At 45.2% G+C, this 17,748-nt stretch overlaps 1 protein-coding gene and 1 pseudogene across 2 annotated transcripts; one reads left to right on the top strand and one right to left on the bottom strand.

Moving 5' to 3' along the window:
* The first annotated feature begins 460 nt into the window (after positions 1-460).
* On the top strand, positions 461-2,089 carry LOC103642673 (probable inorganic phosphate transporter 1-4; annotated as a pseudogene).
* A 601-nt stretch (positions 2,090-2,690) lies between these two features.
* LOC103641501 (probable E3 ubiquitin-protein ligase HIP1) lies at positions 2,691-14,373 on the bottom strand. 2 transcript variants are annotated; one of them, XM_020545835.3, is made up of 7 exons: positions 14,022-14,373; positions 13,251-13,350; positions 11,217-12,974; positions 10,632-10,682; positions 8,560-8,658; positions 8,023-8,169; positions 2,691-3,151 (listed from the first exon to the last, which is right to left on the bottom strand). In XM_020545835.3, exons 3-7 carry the CDS (start codon positions 12,876-12,878, stop codon positions 3,020-3,022), a joined length of 2,091 nt encoding a protein of 696 aa, XP_020401424.1. In that variant the 5' UTR covers positions 12,879-12,974; positions 13,251-13,350; positions 14,022-14,373; the 3' UTR covers positions 2,691-3,019. The 2 variants fall into 2 exon arrangements, with proteins under 2 accessions (XP_020401424.1, XP_020401423.1); XM_020545834.3 differs by having other exon boundaries at positions 14,041-14,282.
* Positions 14,374-17,748: the final 3,375 nt, after the last annotated feature.

The raw sequence follows: 17,748 nt of genomic DNA, 5'->3' as shown, positions 1-17,748 counted from the left end.
ACCGCTCGCCTGGACACTCGCCTATGCCTGGCTGCCCGCGACAACCGACCGCGTGCGATGGCTCCCGCCTGCTAAGATCTGCCGCCAAGATAAGTATGAGAGGGGGTAGATAAGGATAAAGTTGGGAGGCAACGCAAGAGCTCTTTTTTCAGTTGCATGCTTTTTTTTGAGACCGTAGGAGGGGCGAAGGTGTACCGTCCACTGATTTTTTTTTTTACCTCATCGCCACCGAAAATTGATCTGGTGTTTATCATGTATCCTTTATTCAAACATCATAGAAATATAGTCGTCTCCTTCCATCCTTACTTGACCAAACATATCCTAAGTAGCAGCAATTACCGCTAACATCGAGCAGCCGATGAAAGAACGAGTGATTGCCTAGCCAACTTGATCGTCGCGGAAATGGCACAAGATCATAGGTGCTCCACGCGCTGGACGCAACACGGTAGTGATCACCGGCATGGGCTTCTTCAGTGCCGGCCCTGGAGGGGGCGAGCAGGGCGGCCACCCTGGCCCCCGGTTCCAAGGGCCCCACTGCGGTATATCATATGCGTCCTTAGAGTATGAGTTTGATGTCTGGTGGTGCGATTCCGACGACGAAAACAAGACCAAACGGCGAATCAGTATATTGCATCATGATTTGCTAATTGGTGAAAGTTTGATTTTATTGACTATTTGTGAGTGCCACTTAATGGGTATAATTTTTAATTTATTTAATTTTGGTGTACCAAAAGAGCATCACCAAGAAGGATCTTAAATATGGTTATATTTTACAAGATAGGACTGTGATACCAAAACATTGCTCCAACATAGGTTCTATTTTACAAAAAAAACATTAAATAATTATAGGACTCTGTCTCTCGGATCCCAAATATAAAACCTTATTGTGGAGCTCTATCCTTATTTTGTATACTATTTTTAATTTTTTATTTCCTAAATAATTGATCTTTTCTAATAACATGATATGGGACTCAACTGTTGGTTTAAATTCACAATCATTTTTTAAAATTTGCAGCATATATATAATCATGAAATCTAGAAGGACCCTCAATTTGTATCTTGCTCCGGGCCCCTGATTTCTCAGTACCGCCGCTGGGCTTCTTCACCGACGCCTATGTCTCTTCTCCGATCTCCCTCGTCACCAAGCTCCTTGGCCGCATCTACTTGCTTCGACCCTCGGTTCGTTCCCGCCCAACGTCTCCGCCGCAACCAACGACGTCGCGTTCTGCGGCACGCTCGCCGGGCAGCTCTTCTTCGGCTAGCTCGGCGACAAGATGGACCACAAGGTGTACGGCGTGACGCTGATGCTCATGGTCTGCCTCGCATCCGGCCTCTTGTTCGGGTCCACACCCAAGGGCGCCATGGCCATGCTCTGCTTCTGCTTCTTGCTCGGTTTAGGCATCGGCGGCGACTACCTGCTGTCCGCGACCATCATGTTCATGTCCGAGTACGCCAACAAGTGGAGTAGTGGACGCGTGGCGCCTTCATCCCGGCCGATTTCGCCATACAGGGCTTCGGCAACCTCACCGGTGGCATCGTCTCCATTCATGTTCAGCACCGTGTCCCGGTGCTACTCGCCCAAACGGTCCACCCGGTTCGGTTCAGGCCCAGTGAAGCTCGACCTGTTTTGGGCGCGGTCCGTCAAGCACGGTTAGAAAACCGGGCCAGACCGTCTAAGCCCGTGGGTTCAATTTTCTGCCTGAGCCTAGCCCGCAGCAGGCTAATCGGGCCGAGCCGGTCCGTTTAGCACGGAGAAAACGGGCCGAAAAACGGCTAAGTGGTCCAGTAAGTACGTTTTAGTGAAAAAAAAACGGATTTAAAGGTAAACAGGTTATGTCGAGCTAGCCCACCGTGCTTAGTTTCATGTCCGAGTCTGGCCCACTTATTCATGCCAGGCTCGAATCAGACTTAAATAGTGGGCTTCGTGCCGAACTCATGGGCCTCATACTTATTGGCCATCTATAACTAGCACTGCCGCATGAAGATGCCCGAGACGGCACGGTACGACATGTCGCGTGTGCTCAACGTTGCCAAGGAGCAGCAAAAGGCGAGGAAGCGCTGCCGCGAGGAGTACGGGCTCTTGTCCTAGCAGTTCGCCAACCGGCATGGCCTGCACCTGCTGAGCACGAAGGTGTGCTGGTTCATGCGCTGGACATCACCTGGCGGTGGACGACGCCCGGTACAACGTTGGCTCCATCTCGTCATGAACGATTTCACCTTCTTCGCCAACTTCGGGCCCAGCTCCACCACCTTTACCATGCCAGCAGGGATCTTTGCTGAAAGGCGGCTGCAGACAAGTCTGTTGCCGGATGGAATGTCATCGGCTTCATATTCCCGTTCCTCGTGGCGGAGTCCAAGGGGTAGAGGAGATCTCCGGCGAGATCGAGGACAGCAGCACCTGCCAGCGCAACCAGCGGTGTGCCGACAGATTTGAATGAATAAACAAGGGTCCTACTTGTACTTCCGTAAAGCTGTGTATCAGGACCACTATTATTATATTTATGGAACAAGAAACGAGCACATTTCTGGGTACAAAATGATGCACCTTATGCTTACAGTGCACAGTAGACAATGGTTTCCTCCTGCTACGAAACGAGTTACACTACCAAGGAACCCAAGACCAAAGGGGTAAAATACAGAATCAAGGTGAAGGGACTACAACTTGCTAGCCTCACCCCCAAATCAAGCAATAAAAAAACACAGATGATTAGCGATTAATGATGATAGCAGGTATTGCTGATTGCCCAAGTAAATCGAATGTCATTCAATAAATTATAAATCCCAAATCTAGGTTTAAACAAAACAAGGATGAAACTCCGGGGTCTACAGCCATTGGCTTCAGGTAAGTGCCATGTACCACCTATAGTATAAATTCCCACATGTGTGTTGATAATGGGAAGGTGTAACATGCTTGTAACCAGTTGCTAGTCTTTGGGTGCATGGTGTGGTTAGATGACAACCACTTGCCCTTAGTGCCGGCTACCGGATTTTCCCTAGGGAGGGAAAATGCAGCCATGTCTTAGGCGTCCAGTGCTGTTTTCTTGCAGATTGGGCACACATTTTTTATAACCAGCCATTGTTTGATGCATGCGGTGTGGAAGTCGTGACCACAGTCCAGTCTGCCCAAGTCCTCGCCTTCCGCGTAGTCTTCCTGTAATGTTCAAGGTCAACAAAGTTCAGTAGTGCCAATGAGCTACCATTGATGTCTGGAATTACATCAGTAGAATCAATAAAGAGATTGGGAAAAAACAATAAACCCGTTCTAAGCAAGAGCACCAAACAAAACAAGAGATGCTCCCAAAACAATTATTATAGTAACGCCTAAACTTTGACAAGAGTATCGCAGCCACAGACATATAAAAGACAGGCTGCAACATGCAACCACACATCATCCCATTAACAATTAAAAAGAAAGACAGGCCAACGCTTCTGCGGACACTCAACACACAGCAGGGACCACCTTCCAAGCATGGTTATTAAAACGACGTTTAAACGTCATCAAAACGCTGTTAGGGCTGTTAAATGTTGGAATGTTTTAAAATTGGTCGTAAAACATCGTTTTATGACGTTTAAACGTAGTGTTTTAGCGTTTAAACGCTATTTGCAGTGGAACGTCGCGTCGTTTTATCCCTAGCCTGTGACATTTGGCCCGGCCCGGTCTTAGAAATTGAGCCCAACGGCCCATCTCAGTCTCTCGCCACTCCCAAAAGTCTGCTCAGTTTCCAGCCGTCGCAGCGCCTCCAGAGTCCAGAGTCCAGTACGCAAGGCCTACAGTCGTCGCCTGACGCCTGGTGCCTGGCCGCCATCGCCTGGTGCTCAGCCTCGTCGTCGGCTCAGCTCCACCTCACACTAGGGCAAGGTCTGCACAACGCACGCGCCGCTGGCTCAGGAAGCTCCGCCCTGACACACACGCCACCGGCTCAGGAAGCACGCGCCTGCACCGATCCGGGCCGACGGCCAACCGACGTATGCTGCTCGTCTGGTATGTGCCCCCAATGCTCCTCTGGTATGAGTCGTCTTCTGCTCCCGTAGTTCTCTGCAAGCTATGGCAACTTGACCTCTCATCCAGGTGTCCGTAATTCTCTGCTCCCATAGTTCTCAGCACAGATGAAACTTGCTCCCGTAGTTCTCTGCAGCCTAGGTGTTCGACAGCATAGGCCGTAAAAGCACAATCTTCATTGTTGCTGGCATGATTAAACTTAACATGGTTAATCTGTGTATTGGACAGTGGACAGCACAATCTTGTTGCTGGCTTGATGTGTTCTGAACATATGCATTTCATTATTTGCAGAAGCAGGGATAAGAGGGGAAATGGCTGATTTTAGCACGGAAGCATCTGCAGCTGGTTCTCAAATACAAAGTGATGGATATGATCCACTGAAAGTTCCAAAAAGGAAGCCCAAATCTGATGATCCAGGCTGGAAGTATTATTATTATGTAGAGCCTGGCAAGCGAGAGTTGATCCAATGTGCCCTTTGCCCAAGGCAGATTAAAGGAGGAATCTTGAGAGTGAAGAAAAATCTTGTGAGTGGATACAAAGATATCCTCAACTGTCCCAATACCACAACTGCAATTGCTAGAGTTAAAGGAGGCTTTGGATGAAGGAAAAAGGGATTAGACCAAAAGGACAGTACTTTGATGAAGCTGAATCAAATGAGAACGAAAATGATGATGTTGTAGAAATAATTGGGTCATCATCTAGAGAACAGAATTATCAAGCAAGCCATTAACGTTGGGGCAACAAAGAAGCCCACTACAACTTTGCTCTGACGTACACCCCAAGAGATTGTAGCGGAAAGGTATGCCAAGGGGGCAACTCAAAGAACCATCAGTGCTGCAATGAAGCCTAAAGAAAAAGGAGAAGCTGTTTGTATGAAGATAGCCAAGTTTTTTGAGTGTGGCATACCCTTCAATGCTGCCAACTCAAGACAGTTTGAGGTAGCTGTAGAGGCCATTGCACAGTATGGTACGGGGTTCAAACCCCCTAGTTTCCATGAGCCATGAGAACCATTGCTTGTGAAGGCTGTCAAAGAGATAGATGGTGAGAAGAAGCATGAGGATGCATGGAGTCAATATGGCTGCACCCTCATGTCAGATGGATGGACAGACAGAAGGGGTCGACATTTGATCAACTTCCTAGTTAACAGCCCTAAAGGTACATTCTTTTTAGAATCAGTGGATGCATCGATGAGTCTCATGATGTGATGATGCTTGCAGAACTACTAGATATAAGACATTGAGCAGATTGGAAGGGATAAGGTCATACAGGTCGTAGCTGACAATGGTGCTAACTACAAGGCTGCAGGGCGCATTCTGGTTCAGACCACTCCTACCTTGTTTTGGACCCTTGTGCTGCTCACTGCTTAGACTTTATGCTGGAGGCCATAGAAAAACTGAAGGATTTTAAGAAGCCTATTGCACGTGTCTGTCATGTCACAACATTCATATATAGACATAGGAGAATTCTAAGTGAGATGAGGGTGCATACAAAAGGTATGGATCTTGTGAGGCCTGCTGCTACTAAATTTGCTACTGCATTCCTCACCTTGAGGAGTTTACATAAGCACAAGGATCGATTGAGAGCATTGTTTTCTGGTGATGTTTTCACTCGCTCCAAAGTAGCTAAAACAGAAGCAGGGAAAAAAGTATGACATTGTTTTCTCAACAGAGTTGGCATTCGGTTGAGGACTGCCTTAAAGCTTCTTTACCACTACTTGTTGTGCTTAGATTGGTTGATGGTGATGAGAAGCCAGCCATGCCTAAAGTGGCAGCAGCTATGAAGATAGCAAAGCAAAAGATTACTTCATCATTCTCTATTCAAAGCAAGAAAGCTTGTCTAAACCGCATCATGAAAATTGTTGACAGTCGTTGGGTGAAACAAATGGATACTCCGTTGTATGGAGCAGCACTCTACTTGAACCCTGGAAAATTCTAGAGCTAAGGGGTTGCTTCAATTATGTACTTGTTCAAATGGTGGTAGATGAGGACCTTAGAGAAAAAATTGATGCTCAGGCAGTCCTTTATGAGAACCAAAAAGAAGCATTTGCAAACCCAATGGCCATTAAAAATGCTCAAACAAGAAACTCACGTGAGTATTCTAAAAGTACCACTTTAATTGTTACTTCCAGCATGCATAACTTAATTTCCATCATATAAATCCAACCTATTTTGCCATTTCAGTTGATTGGTGGCTTGCATATGGTGGTCGAACCATTGAGTTATATAAGTTTGCAGGACGGATTGTTAGTCATTGTGCTTCATCATCCAGTTGTGAGCAGAATTGGAGCAAATTTGAATTTGTAAGTTAACTAACATGATCATATTACACTGCAATTTGTAGTTGTTACCCCTTCATTTATTGTTACTTGCAACTTGTAGATGCATGCCAAGATAAGGAACAGGCTAGAGCACAAAAATTGAATGATTTGGTGTATGTTACATACAATAGAAAGATGGCAGCTAGGTTCCAAAAAAATATGTGAAGAAGGGAAGAACTTTGATCCTTTGGTTCTTGAAGATTTTGATTGGGACAATGAGTGGGTTGATCCATTAGCTACTTCATTTGTTGTTGGGGATGGCCCTCTTTTCACATGGGAACATGTTGATCATGGGGCCGGTGCATCTACACAACTTCAAGGCCGCAACTTTCCTAGGACAGCTCATGGTACTCAACTGCCAATCAATGTTTTCAAGTCGTCTGGTCGAACCTAGTCGTATAGCTACCGACCAGTCGACTAGTCGCGATTAGTCGTCGACCAGATCGACTAATCGGCCCTCAGCAAAAGGAAAGCAGAGGAGAAAAAACCATACTTACCATCTGAGGATGTGCTCATCTTGAGGACGAGGAGCGCTGCACAAGGCAGGGTAGGGTGATTGGAAGGTTGTTGTCGAGGTGAGGGGAGGGGGACGGTGGCTCCTCCTTGGGCGAGGGCGGCAGCTACTCCTTGGGAGACGGCGGCTCTGTCTTGGGGCCAAGGAGGAGGCTGCAGTCGTGTGCGCCGGCGGCTCCTGGTGGCTGGTCCTTGTGCGCCGGCTGCTCCCTGTTCTGTGTGCCAGCGGCGGTGTGTGGGACTGGAGGCTGGAGGGGTTGTGCAGGACTGCCTGAGCGTTCTCAACTCTCAAGTCTAACCCTAGAAGCCCACAAATCAAATTGCAGCCCAGTTCCAACCCCAGTTGCAAAAGCCCATCAACAGTGCCATGTCCAAACTAGTCGTCCCATGTTTAATCGGACGACTAATCAAACGACTAATTTTCTGGTCCGTTAGTCGCATCGGTGGGGCTGGTCGATTGCAATCCACCGATTAATCGCGATTAGTTGGACGACTTGAAAACACTGCTGCCAATTCTTGAGGATGATGAAAATGGTCTTGATGTGGGTGAAGAGAATGAAGACGATGAAAATTTTGTGCTTGACAACCTTGACATGGATGATAAAGAAGCAACAAACAACAGTGGTGACTGTGGTGGTGAGCAAGACAAGGATGATGTTGGTTTAGATGATTTGGATGATGGTTATTGAGTGCTTGAGTAACACTTGTGTGCTTGTGGTTGTGGACATTGCATTCCACTTTAGTTGCTTTTGTGCTATGTTTGTGATTGGGGACTACTAGACATCTCATTCCACTTTGTTTGCGGTTGTCGACTTCCTATTAGTTGAACTTGTGTTATTGTGGTAATGTCATTTTGCACAATATTATCATGTGAACTCATGTTGGTTATTGTCTGAAATTATGATATATTGAAATTTCCCTATGTTGTATAAAACGTTTAAAAGTCAAAACTCCACCCATGAGCGTTTCAAAGTTTCGTCGTTTTAATAACCATGCTTTCAAGAGTAATCATGTTGCTTTTCACAGTACTTAGACGTCAAAAACACCACAATCATACACCATGCCTTACTAGGACCACCAGTCAAAATGATGGAATGGATAAATCATTATGTCAGAATCTGGTCTCTAAAATAAATTCATGTTAAACAGATCTATACAAGGAATTGAAGAAAACACAAAGTGCTCGAATTACCTGGCAAATACAACATGGTTCAACACCTGTTGGAGGATCTTCCAATGATATTAAGACATATTTCCGTTGTTTTAAGTTACTTAGGATTTTTTCCTCACTAAGTCCTGTGTTTACGTACCCAATGCGTTCACCTAGTGCGAGCAATTCCTGGGGAACAGAAAAATGTAGTCAAACACAAATCGGGTCACATAATGTGAATGATGCCACAGGAACCACAGTTTTAAAACCTAAAGTGGCTACAAGTGTACCAATTATATACTTCCTGCTACAAGCAAAAACTCAGTTCTGAACACACTAAGTTAAGCCAGTTTTACCCACATTATGCAATTTAATCTGATTCCATGCTCCTGAAACTACACTGAAACTACAACATTTTGAGGATATATGGTATGGGATATCTTCATTCTGGAAAATGACTTGATTCAAACAAAATTGGTAGCCAAATATGCCAGGATTCAAAATATCTTCTACCAACGTCATCACTGACTAGGCTTTAAGGTTTTGGAATAAAATTATGATCAAGAGAAATTCTGATACCTCATAGGACATATTATCCACATCAAGCCGCATATCCCGATGTCTATCAATCAAATTTGCGCGTCTCATAATAAGTGACCGATCAATGAGAAGCAAATCCTGTTCAAAAATAAATATTGCTGATTAACACAGTACATCACAAATCAATCACAATGTTACATCTATTCGAGAACAGATTAATTTGTAACATCACTGTCTAGATAAGACTTCATTTACTCCGAGCTATAAACATGCTGATAAGAGCTAGATCATAAATTATTGTTGTATCTTTGAAATAGTTCTGACAAAAATATTAAGCATAAGATATATTACATCACTGGGGCATTATCTAAGGAATGATAACAAAACTACCACAAGGTGTTTGACAACTGGAACATGTGGCAGTGAAGGGGCAAAGAAAATACAAGCTTTTATAGTATAGGCTTTCTTTCTCACTGGCAAAATAATTGAGATCTTTGAATCACATTACCTGGCATCATATATGCAGTGATCAATGTTTGGAATTTACTGCCACTATTGTTAATTTAAGCCAAATAATTAGCAACCTATTGTATGTACAGAAAGTTGCACACTAATCTATCTTATTGGATTAAGTAGCTAGGAAGTTTCCATGCCACCATTTCACAGAAATCAACAGCCCAGAATAGTGGCTTCACAATGATCTCTTATTTCACTTTTGACAGTTAATCATATAGAACACGGTATTACTCATCTATGTATCCATTTCTCTGGTACATCCACTTCATTCAATGGCCAATGTATACTCCAACACTACGTGAGGCTTGGCCTCCAAATGTTCCCAAACATGGGTGTGTATGAGCATGTGTAGTTTGCACGTGCAAGTGCAGTTGTGTCTAAACAATATATCATCACATTCAAAGTTTACCTCTCTAATAGACTACAACAACAACGAAGTTTTTAAGTCCATGCGAGTTGGGGTAGGCTAGAGTTGAAACCCAACAAAAGCCACAATTCAAGGTTCAAACACATAGACAGTTGTTTTCCATGCACCCCTATTCAAGACAATCTTTGGGTATATTCCATTGTTTCAAGTCTCCTTTTACCGCCTCTTCCCATGTCAACTTCAGCATTCTCTAGCATCTATACCTATTACTATCACGCCTTAAGATCCCACTAAGCACTGGTGTATTTGGAGAATTCCGCTGTGCATGTGCAAACCATCTCAACCAGTGTTGTATAAGCTTTTTAAAATTGGTGCTACACCTAACCTATTATTTATAGACTCGATCTGTCCTTGTATGGACACAAATACAACGCAATATATGCATTTCCGCAACACTTATCTGCTAAACATGTCATCTTTTCATAGGCCAAAATTCCACAACATACAACATAGCAAGTCTAATCGCCATCCTATGAAACTTACCTTTTAGCTTGTGGTACCCCCCCCCCCCTTGTCACATAGAACGTTAAATGCTTGGCGCCACTTCAACCAACATGTTTTGATTCTATAGCTAACATCTTCATCAATATTCTCGTCTCTCGATAGCATTGATCCTAAATACTGAAAGGTATCCTTCCTAGACACTACTTAGCCTTCCAAACTAACATCTCATTCCCCATATGTAGTGTCGAAGTCACATTTCATATATTCGGTTTCAGTTCTTCTGAGTCTAAAACCTTTGGACTCTAGAGTCTCTAGCCACAAGCCCACTACATCGTCCACAAAAAACATACACCAAGGGATATACCTTGTATGTCCCTCGTGACTTCATATATAACCAAGAAAAAAAGGTAAGAGCTCGAAGCTGACCCTTATACAGTCATATTCTAATCGGTAAGTCATCAGTGTCCCCATCACTTGTTCAAACACTAGTCACGAAATTGTTGCATGTCCTTAATGAGAATAACATACTTTGTTGGAACTTTATATTTATCCAAAGCCCACCACATAACATTTTTTGGTATTTTTGTCATAAGGCGCCTTCTCCAAGAACCCTCTAAACTCTAATACACTAGTTTCAGGTAAATCAATGATGTATGCAAAGAACACGAAATGTTAACACCTACTAGTTCGCTAGAATAACATGCAAAATGTAAGTAAATCTGACCTCCAATCTTGCATTTCTCCCCTGACGAATCTGATCAAAAACATTACGGATCTGTGTGCGGAAACAGAAAGACATTCAAACTCAAAATCTGACAGGTAAAGCCAGTATTAATCAAAAAACAATTCTTAAAACATTAAATTCACGTATATAAAGGCCAAATGTGGTTTCCACTGCTAATTTAGGGAGCAGATTATTGGTTTCCACAGCAGACACAACTAGTATGGGTAGTAATAACTGTTATAGAGCATGATATGATACCAGCAAATGCTAATTTCAGCACCAGCATTGGAAATTGCATGGAAATGTGTTCAAAGATGCACATATAGCCAAAAAATATATTCAGCAGTGCACATCAACGCACGAGTCATTCAACTTGGATGACATCAGCTAAGCACTTTCATGGCATGATAAGCACCTCATTTAGTAGAAAACTTGGATGAAATCAAATGGACCTTTTTCATGGCCGAAATCCTAAAAGATGTGTCTCCATTCATTTCGATGGAACATGATGATACAGCATAATGAAACTATTATGCAAGTGGTAATGAAAACATCAGTTCAATGAAATGATTCAAGGGCAATTACCTGTGACATTGGCCTGCCTCCTTCCCTTGAAGCTATGGACTGCATAAAAGACTGAAGGTCCAAGTAACCAGAGCTCTGCCTGTCTATCGAGGAATGACCAGGTCTTAATGACTGCTGATGGGCACGAGAGCTTGATCCTGGCTGGTGACTCCGAATCTCATGCGGTGTGGATGAAGTCCCACGGTGCTGCAATGCCATGCTTGAACTTCTAAAATGAGAAACACCAGCAGCAGTTAAGGACCTCCTAGACACATCAGCTGAACCTCTTAGAGTTGTACTTGGCTGAGATACGTTGAACCCAGGGACTTGTTGAGCTGCAACATTTACAGCAGGTCTAAGCATGGAACTAGAGCTGGATCCAGAATTTTGCTGGTTACTTCTGTTTCCAGATGCAGATAAGAAATTTGTTGAATCAGCTGTAAACAAAGAACCTAACAAAAGGGGCTCAGGAAAATCACTTCCTATCAAGCTTGTACTGGGATCTTGTGAAGCAGGTATCAGTACTGTAGAACCAGAACTGGAAGAACTCCCAATCCTTGATCCAAAACTAATATTTGCTGAAGGACGGTGAAGATTTTGCGAAAATTGAGTAACAACAGGCAAGTGAGGTCGACTATGAGAACCAGAAGAGCTCACTTGTCTAGGTTGCACTGGCCTAAATGATGACTGCTGCTGTGTATGCTGATAAGCTGGGCACCTGAAACTCCCTTCAGGTAAAAGGCTGGGCAGTGATTGATCATAATCACTAGGGTTTATTCGCATCCGTGTATTTCGCATGAATTCGTTTGCATGTGGACCACTATAAGAAGAATAGTGGTCAATCAAAGTAGAATTTGCAGAAATATTAGTGCTCTGGTTTAGCTGTTCCACAGGAGGATGTGGAACACTAAAATTTGTCGTGGTTGGCATAGTCAAACTTTCACAGGTGGTCCGAAGAGGTAGCAGAGTACTATCATTCTGGTGACAATTGTGTGAGCTTCCATTAGCAGAAGACTCTGCATGACATTGACATCCATCAAGATACTTTCTCTTAAAAGCTGGATGACGACTGTGCTGGCTTGCTGCACCATTAAAACATTCTGCATTCCATGATGAACTTCCTGTAGCATCTGAAGAAACTCCATGATGCATAATATGATCAGTTATGAAAGAGCCCCTGTGGGCTGTGACAGTATTTGCACTTGATTGTCCATTACCATGTACAAGATCAACATCATCAGAGCCAAATTGATCAGCCTGATTAATGTTGAGGTCTATGTTTAGGTTGTGTAAAGGCAATGAACTAGTGCCTTCATGTCTCCTCCTGTCTATATTTAAGGGGCCTCCAATAGACAGAGAAGAGGCAAGATGCTCCCTTTTTGCCTGGAAAAAGTTGTCATGATCAACTAAGCAGCTCATTGAGCTAGATCCAGCTGGTTCCCACAAGCTCAAGCTTGTATTTTGCTGACCAATCAAGCTTCCATTTGGCACACCCACATCATGACCGTTGAGCAAATAGTGTGGGCAGTCCTCATGCTCTAATGCATTTGGGAGTAAAATCTGTTCATCCACATTAGAGTTGTTGGGAAGTAAATTCTGATGATCCATGACAGGGTTGCTGGAACTAGAACCAAGTTGGAAGGTCTCTGAGGAAGACAGTACGGTGATCCTATTATGTTGCATCAAGGATTTAGTGTACCCCTTGGAAGTCAATTGATTTCAACAAAAACAAGTCATGCCCCAAACATGGCAATGCTTTACAACACGAAGCGTGTCAATCTAGCAAATACGGCAAAAGGATAAATTTGGTAAGTGGATAAGCATCAGCATCCCAACTCACCATATATCAAAATAAGCAAAAGCAAACTGAAATAAATCAAGTCAAAACTGAACAGTTGCATAGTTGGGAATCCAAATAAAACATAAATATAAAATATTAATCAAGCATGCAGAGTACATGTAATCAGAGTTACTTTCGCCGTTTATAATTTTATACTCAACAGAGATAATGCGAGATGTCAGAGAAATAATGCAGGCAGACAATGATATATATACCTTAAGTACAACAACAACAACAAGTTATTAGACAACTGGCTGAAAGCGCTGGAAACTGTGGCGACCAACTGAAGAAAACTAGAAACTGCTTCCGTATATCCTGGCAAATAAAAACATTGCAAGTCAAATACCTTTTTTCAGCAACAGCATAAATAGAATATATCACAACCTAACTTCTGAGAGAAAGCAGAATAAGCATATGATTGCCCAAAAGAATGGGGTCCATGAATATAACAGCTTAATTAACAGTTAACACCAAACACCATGTTCTGCACAAACGTACAAATTGTTTCAGAAATATCTAATCCTATTGCAGAGTACTGTTAAACAGGTTGTTCACTAATGGCAAATTTTCCAAGCCATTGGCTATAGATTTTGTGGCGGACGAATTCCAATCCATGCAAGTACTCCAGCTCTGCATATCCATCCCTCGATAAAACTCTCATTTTTAATCCATTCCCCCCAGATAAATGATGTTTTTTAGCACGGAACTGTAACCCTAGCATCAGATGAGCTCAAATCGACGAAATTCATGTGCAATAGTAGGGGAGTTCCGCAGAAAAAAACACCACCAGATCCGCCGCTTAAATCCCCCCGCAGATCTCATCCCCCACGCCGCCACGCCCCAGCACAGCCCCATCCAACCCCCATGCCCCATGCCCCATCCCCTGACCCCTGGCCCACGAGCTCAACCCTATCCACCCATTGGAGGACCTACCCGACGCCAAGAAATAGGAAGAAAAGCCGAGACGGAGAAGGCAAGAAGCGTACGGAAGCATCGCCGCCCGACCTTCGATCGGCGTCCCCAGAGAGCGGTCGCCCCGATCGGCGCAGATCGGGGGCGAGAAAGAGAGGGGAAGCCCGGCGCCGCTCGCCGCTTTGTGCCTTCCGACAGCGTTCGGCGTGCTCGGATGTATCGAGGAGGAGAGAAGGAGGTGGAGACGAGGAAGAAAATGAGAGGGGGTAGCGGCGTTTTGGGGGGGTGGGGGGGAGGGGGGTGGTGGGAAGGGTGGAAAGTGGGCGACGTAGCGGAACCCACGAAAAGAAGAAAAGGAGAGATAATCGCCGGGGCGGGTCCCGACCGTCGGATGGGGCGCATCGACGGGTATGGCTGCCCGGAGGGAGGAGTGTGAAACCCCCATCCGCCGTCCGTCCACCCAGCTTTGCTGCCCTCTCGCAAGGCGTGATTTAAAAAAAACTGCCTGTCATAAATGTTTGTTGATGTTGGCGCTGGCCACTGTATTTTGGGATCTTCTCTAGGTGACCGCAATTTATTAGGGACAGAGAGGTAGATGTCATTTTTATATAAAGAAAATCCGACAGATGCTAGTTGGATTTGGATATCGCAGCGGGGAGTCCAGCAGCGGCAGTCCTGCCATTTTTATGACAGCTCTATTTCTAAAAAAGAAAAATTTAAATCTAAAATTTAAGGCTAGTTTAGAAATTTATAGGTGTTTGGTTTGAAAAAATCAATCTATTTTAGATGAGGTGGTAATCATGAGTCATTCTATAAATTTAGTGAAATAAACTCATTTATATTTCTTTATATTATTAATAATTATTAGTTTATGAGAAATTAAACGGCGATGGATAAACTTATTTCATTTTACAAACCAAATAAAAAGTGAGGAGCGAGAAAATGATGGACTACTTCATTCCTAAAAATAAACAGCTTCTAAATCTCTTCCAAGAATTCCATGGATTAAGAAAAAAATACTTAATTTCTCCTTTAATCCTCGAGAATTTCAGAGAAAATTTAAGTTTCCAAATTAGTCATTACTCGAAGAATTTTTACCGGTGAGCTTGAACTCAACAACTGTAGACCCACGAAATAAAGGTTGTAGTTGAAATGGACTATTTTGTTCTTCAGATTATTTGATATATCTTTTTTTGCACTACATGAGTTCTGTTGATATTTATTGAAAAAATTAAATATAATATTTTCACACAAATACGCACAAGCATTTAACATTAGCACACAAGATATATAAATGTTGGAACCTGCGGACAGGTAGATCCAATGCGAAATGGGGAATAGATTTGTAATGCTAACACGGGGTGTCAAAGCCACAATATTTCTCTCTACGCTTTGGCACAGTACGGGGTATTTATATGTACTCGAGGGACTACCCAACCCTGTCAAGGACATTTAGACCCTCGATTACCTAGTTTATCCCCGAAATATTCCCACGAGGGGAGGTTACAGCGAGTCATTACGGCATACTTTATTACAGACACGGTCCAACCCACACTGCTCACGCGGGGTCCGGACGCGGGGCCCTGCTACATGGGCCGGATTGTACATGGGCCTCCCCCTGCTTTGAGGGGGAGTAGGTCCTATGGTCTTCGCAGGGCCTTCGTCTTGTCTTCCCGAAGCGAAGGGGGCCAAACAGGCCTCCGTATGGACAGCGTCCTTTGTCGTCCGGCGGGTCTGCGGATGCAGTTTTCGTCCGTGCAACGCGCGAAGTAGATGTCGTCGAGCCAAAGGTGGCGTGTTCGCCTTCGTCCCAACATTTGCCATCCGAGGGGCGAGTTCAACCAAGTCAGCTGGTGGAGGAGTTTATTGCCTATGGGGTGTGGCCCTTGGCACATGGTGTTAGGCGAAGTGACCCCCCGCCGGATGCCTACCCTGGGCGGCCAAATGGTGCGAAGTCCAGCCTTCGCAGTGGATCTACGCAGTCGCGACGCGGCCGCGTTTGTGCGTGACGTCGAGGTCGAGGCTGTGAAAATTGTAGGGAAGTATGTGCCAAATATGGAGACTTTAAGGAGTTGGGACATTCGCGGTTCAAACGTTAGGCTGAACCATGTTTTTGAGTTAAACCATTTGTCGTATGGTGGTTACCCGAGGGGACTATGCCGACGTTGCTGGCCGCCGGGGGAAACAGGCAATGTCAACGGCCGACGAGGGCCCCTCACAGGACAAGGCTCTGGGTGCGGCCGCCAAGAAAGGGAAATTAGGTACAGCAGCTGAGGGGTTAACGGCTTCCGGTCATTTTGTTGTGTATTTGTTGGAGACATGTGTGGCTCCCGTGGAGACGATGTCTTCGCCCGAGCTCCAGGAATCTTCTACGCGAATGCTGAAGGTTACAAGGGGTCGCTGGCCTAGGAATGTTTCGATACCCCGGGCGGGCGGAGAGGACATATTTACGTCTCGATTAGCTCGTGAGATGAAGATTTTCCCTTATGGAAGGAATGTTGGTGTTGTTGTATCGGCAGTGATGGAGAAGGATTGCCAAGATGCGCCGCGGAAGCGCCGGGTGTACGCGGTACGCCAAGTTGGCGGACCCGAGGAGCGAGGCGAAGATGGTGCAGCCCAGTGCGAAGCCTGCCGCCCTGGGCGCCAGCATGCCTCCACCTGTCGCGCCCACGAGTGAGCGAAGGCCTCCCTCGTCACCGCGCGCCGCTGAGACAGCGGTGGCGGGCGCCAAAGTCTCCATGGAGCTCTCCGTGGACGACTATCTTATGGGCGGGATCGCTATGTTCGACGCCCATACGGGGCTGGCTCCTGCTGGTGAGTTTTTTTGCGAGGTCTGCGTTTTTGACTTGACCATGGTGTAGGGGCGGAGTCCGGGCAACTGGCTGTTGTTCTGGTGGCGGTGTTAGCCGGCCCGATGGCCGCGGCGACCGTGGTGAAGGGTGACGTGGGGGCCCCGGAGGACCCGTGGTCCAAGTTCTGTGCCGGCGGCGAGATTGCCTCGGTCGTCGTCACGAAGGACGTGGCTGCATCAGTTGCGCAGCAGCTGAAATATGTGAGTGTGGCCAGTGTTTGCAATTGTATCGTTTTTCGTAGTTCTGCTTTGACAGTCTTTGTGACAGGCAGCTGCCTTCGCCGAACGCATTGCTTCGGGGGCGCTGACCTCGGAGTTTTCTGCTGAGAGGCGGCGACTTGAGGGGAGGATCGAGCGCCTCCGGACGCAACATACGGAGGCGGTCAGGGACAAGTCGGTGACGGAGAACAAGAGTCGCAACCTACTTGAGAAGCTGACGGTGAAAGTCGCCTAGAGGGGGGGTGAATAGGGCGAAACTGAAATTTACAAATATAAACACAACTACAAGCCGGGTTAGCGTTGGTAATAAAGAAACGAGTCCGCGAGAGAGGGTGAAAAACAAATCCTAAGTGGATAAGCAAGTGAGACACGGAGATTTGTTTTACCGAGGTTCGGTTCTCTCAAACCTACTCCCCGTTGAGGAAGCCACAAAGGCCGGGTCTCTTTCAACCCTTCTCTCTCTCAAACGATCCCTCGGATCGAGTGAGCTTTCTCTTCTCAATCACTTGGAACACAAAGTTCCCACAAGGACCACCACAAGTTTGGTGTCTCTTGCTTCAATTACAAGAGAGTTTGATTGCAAAGAAAGGATCAAGAAAGAAGAAAGCAATCCAAGCGCAAGAGCTCGAAAGAACACAAGCAAATTACTCTCTCTAGTCACTATGGGGTTGTGTGGAATTTGGAGAGGATTTGATCTCTTTGGTGTGTCTAGAATTGAATGCTAGAGCTCT

The sequence above is a fragment of the Zea mays genome, chromosome 10 (assembly GCF_902167145.1).
Source record: "Zea mays cultivar B73 chromosome 10, Zm-B73-REFERENCE-NAM-5.0, whole genome shotgun sequence".
In the NCBI taxonomy this organism is placed as follows: domain Eukaryota; kingdom Viridiplantae; phylum Streptophyta; class Magnoliopsida; order Poales; family Poaceae; genus Zea; species Zea mays.
This window is presented reverse-complemented; position numbering and strand designations above follow the sequence as displayed.

Excerpts from the sequence above, each read along its gene's own strand:
- LOC103641501 (XM_020545835.3), bottom strand. The coding sequence starts at position 12,878 with ATGCAACATAATAGGATCACCGTACTGTCTTCCTCAGAGACCTTCCAA. Across the intron at positions 10,683-11,216 it reads GAGGCAGGCCAATGTCACAG|ATCCGTAATGTTTTTGATCA; the intron begins GTAATTGCCCTT and ends TTCCGCACACAG. Across the intron at positions 8,659-10,631 it reads GGAGAAATGCAAGATTGGAG|GATTTGCTTCTCATTGATCG; the intron begins GTCAGATTTACT and ends ATTTTTGAACAG.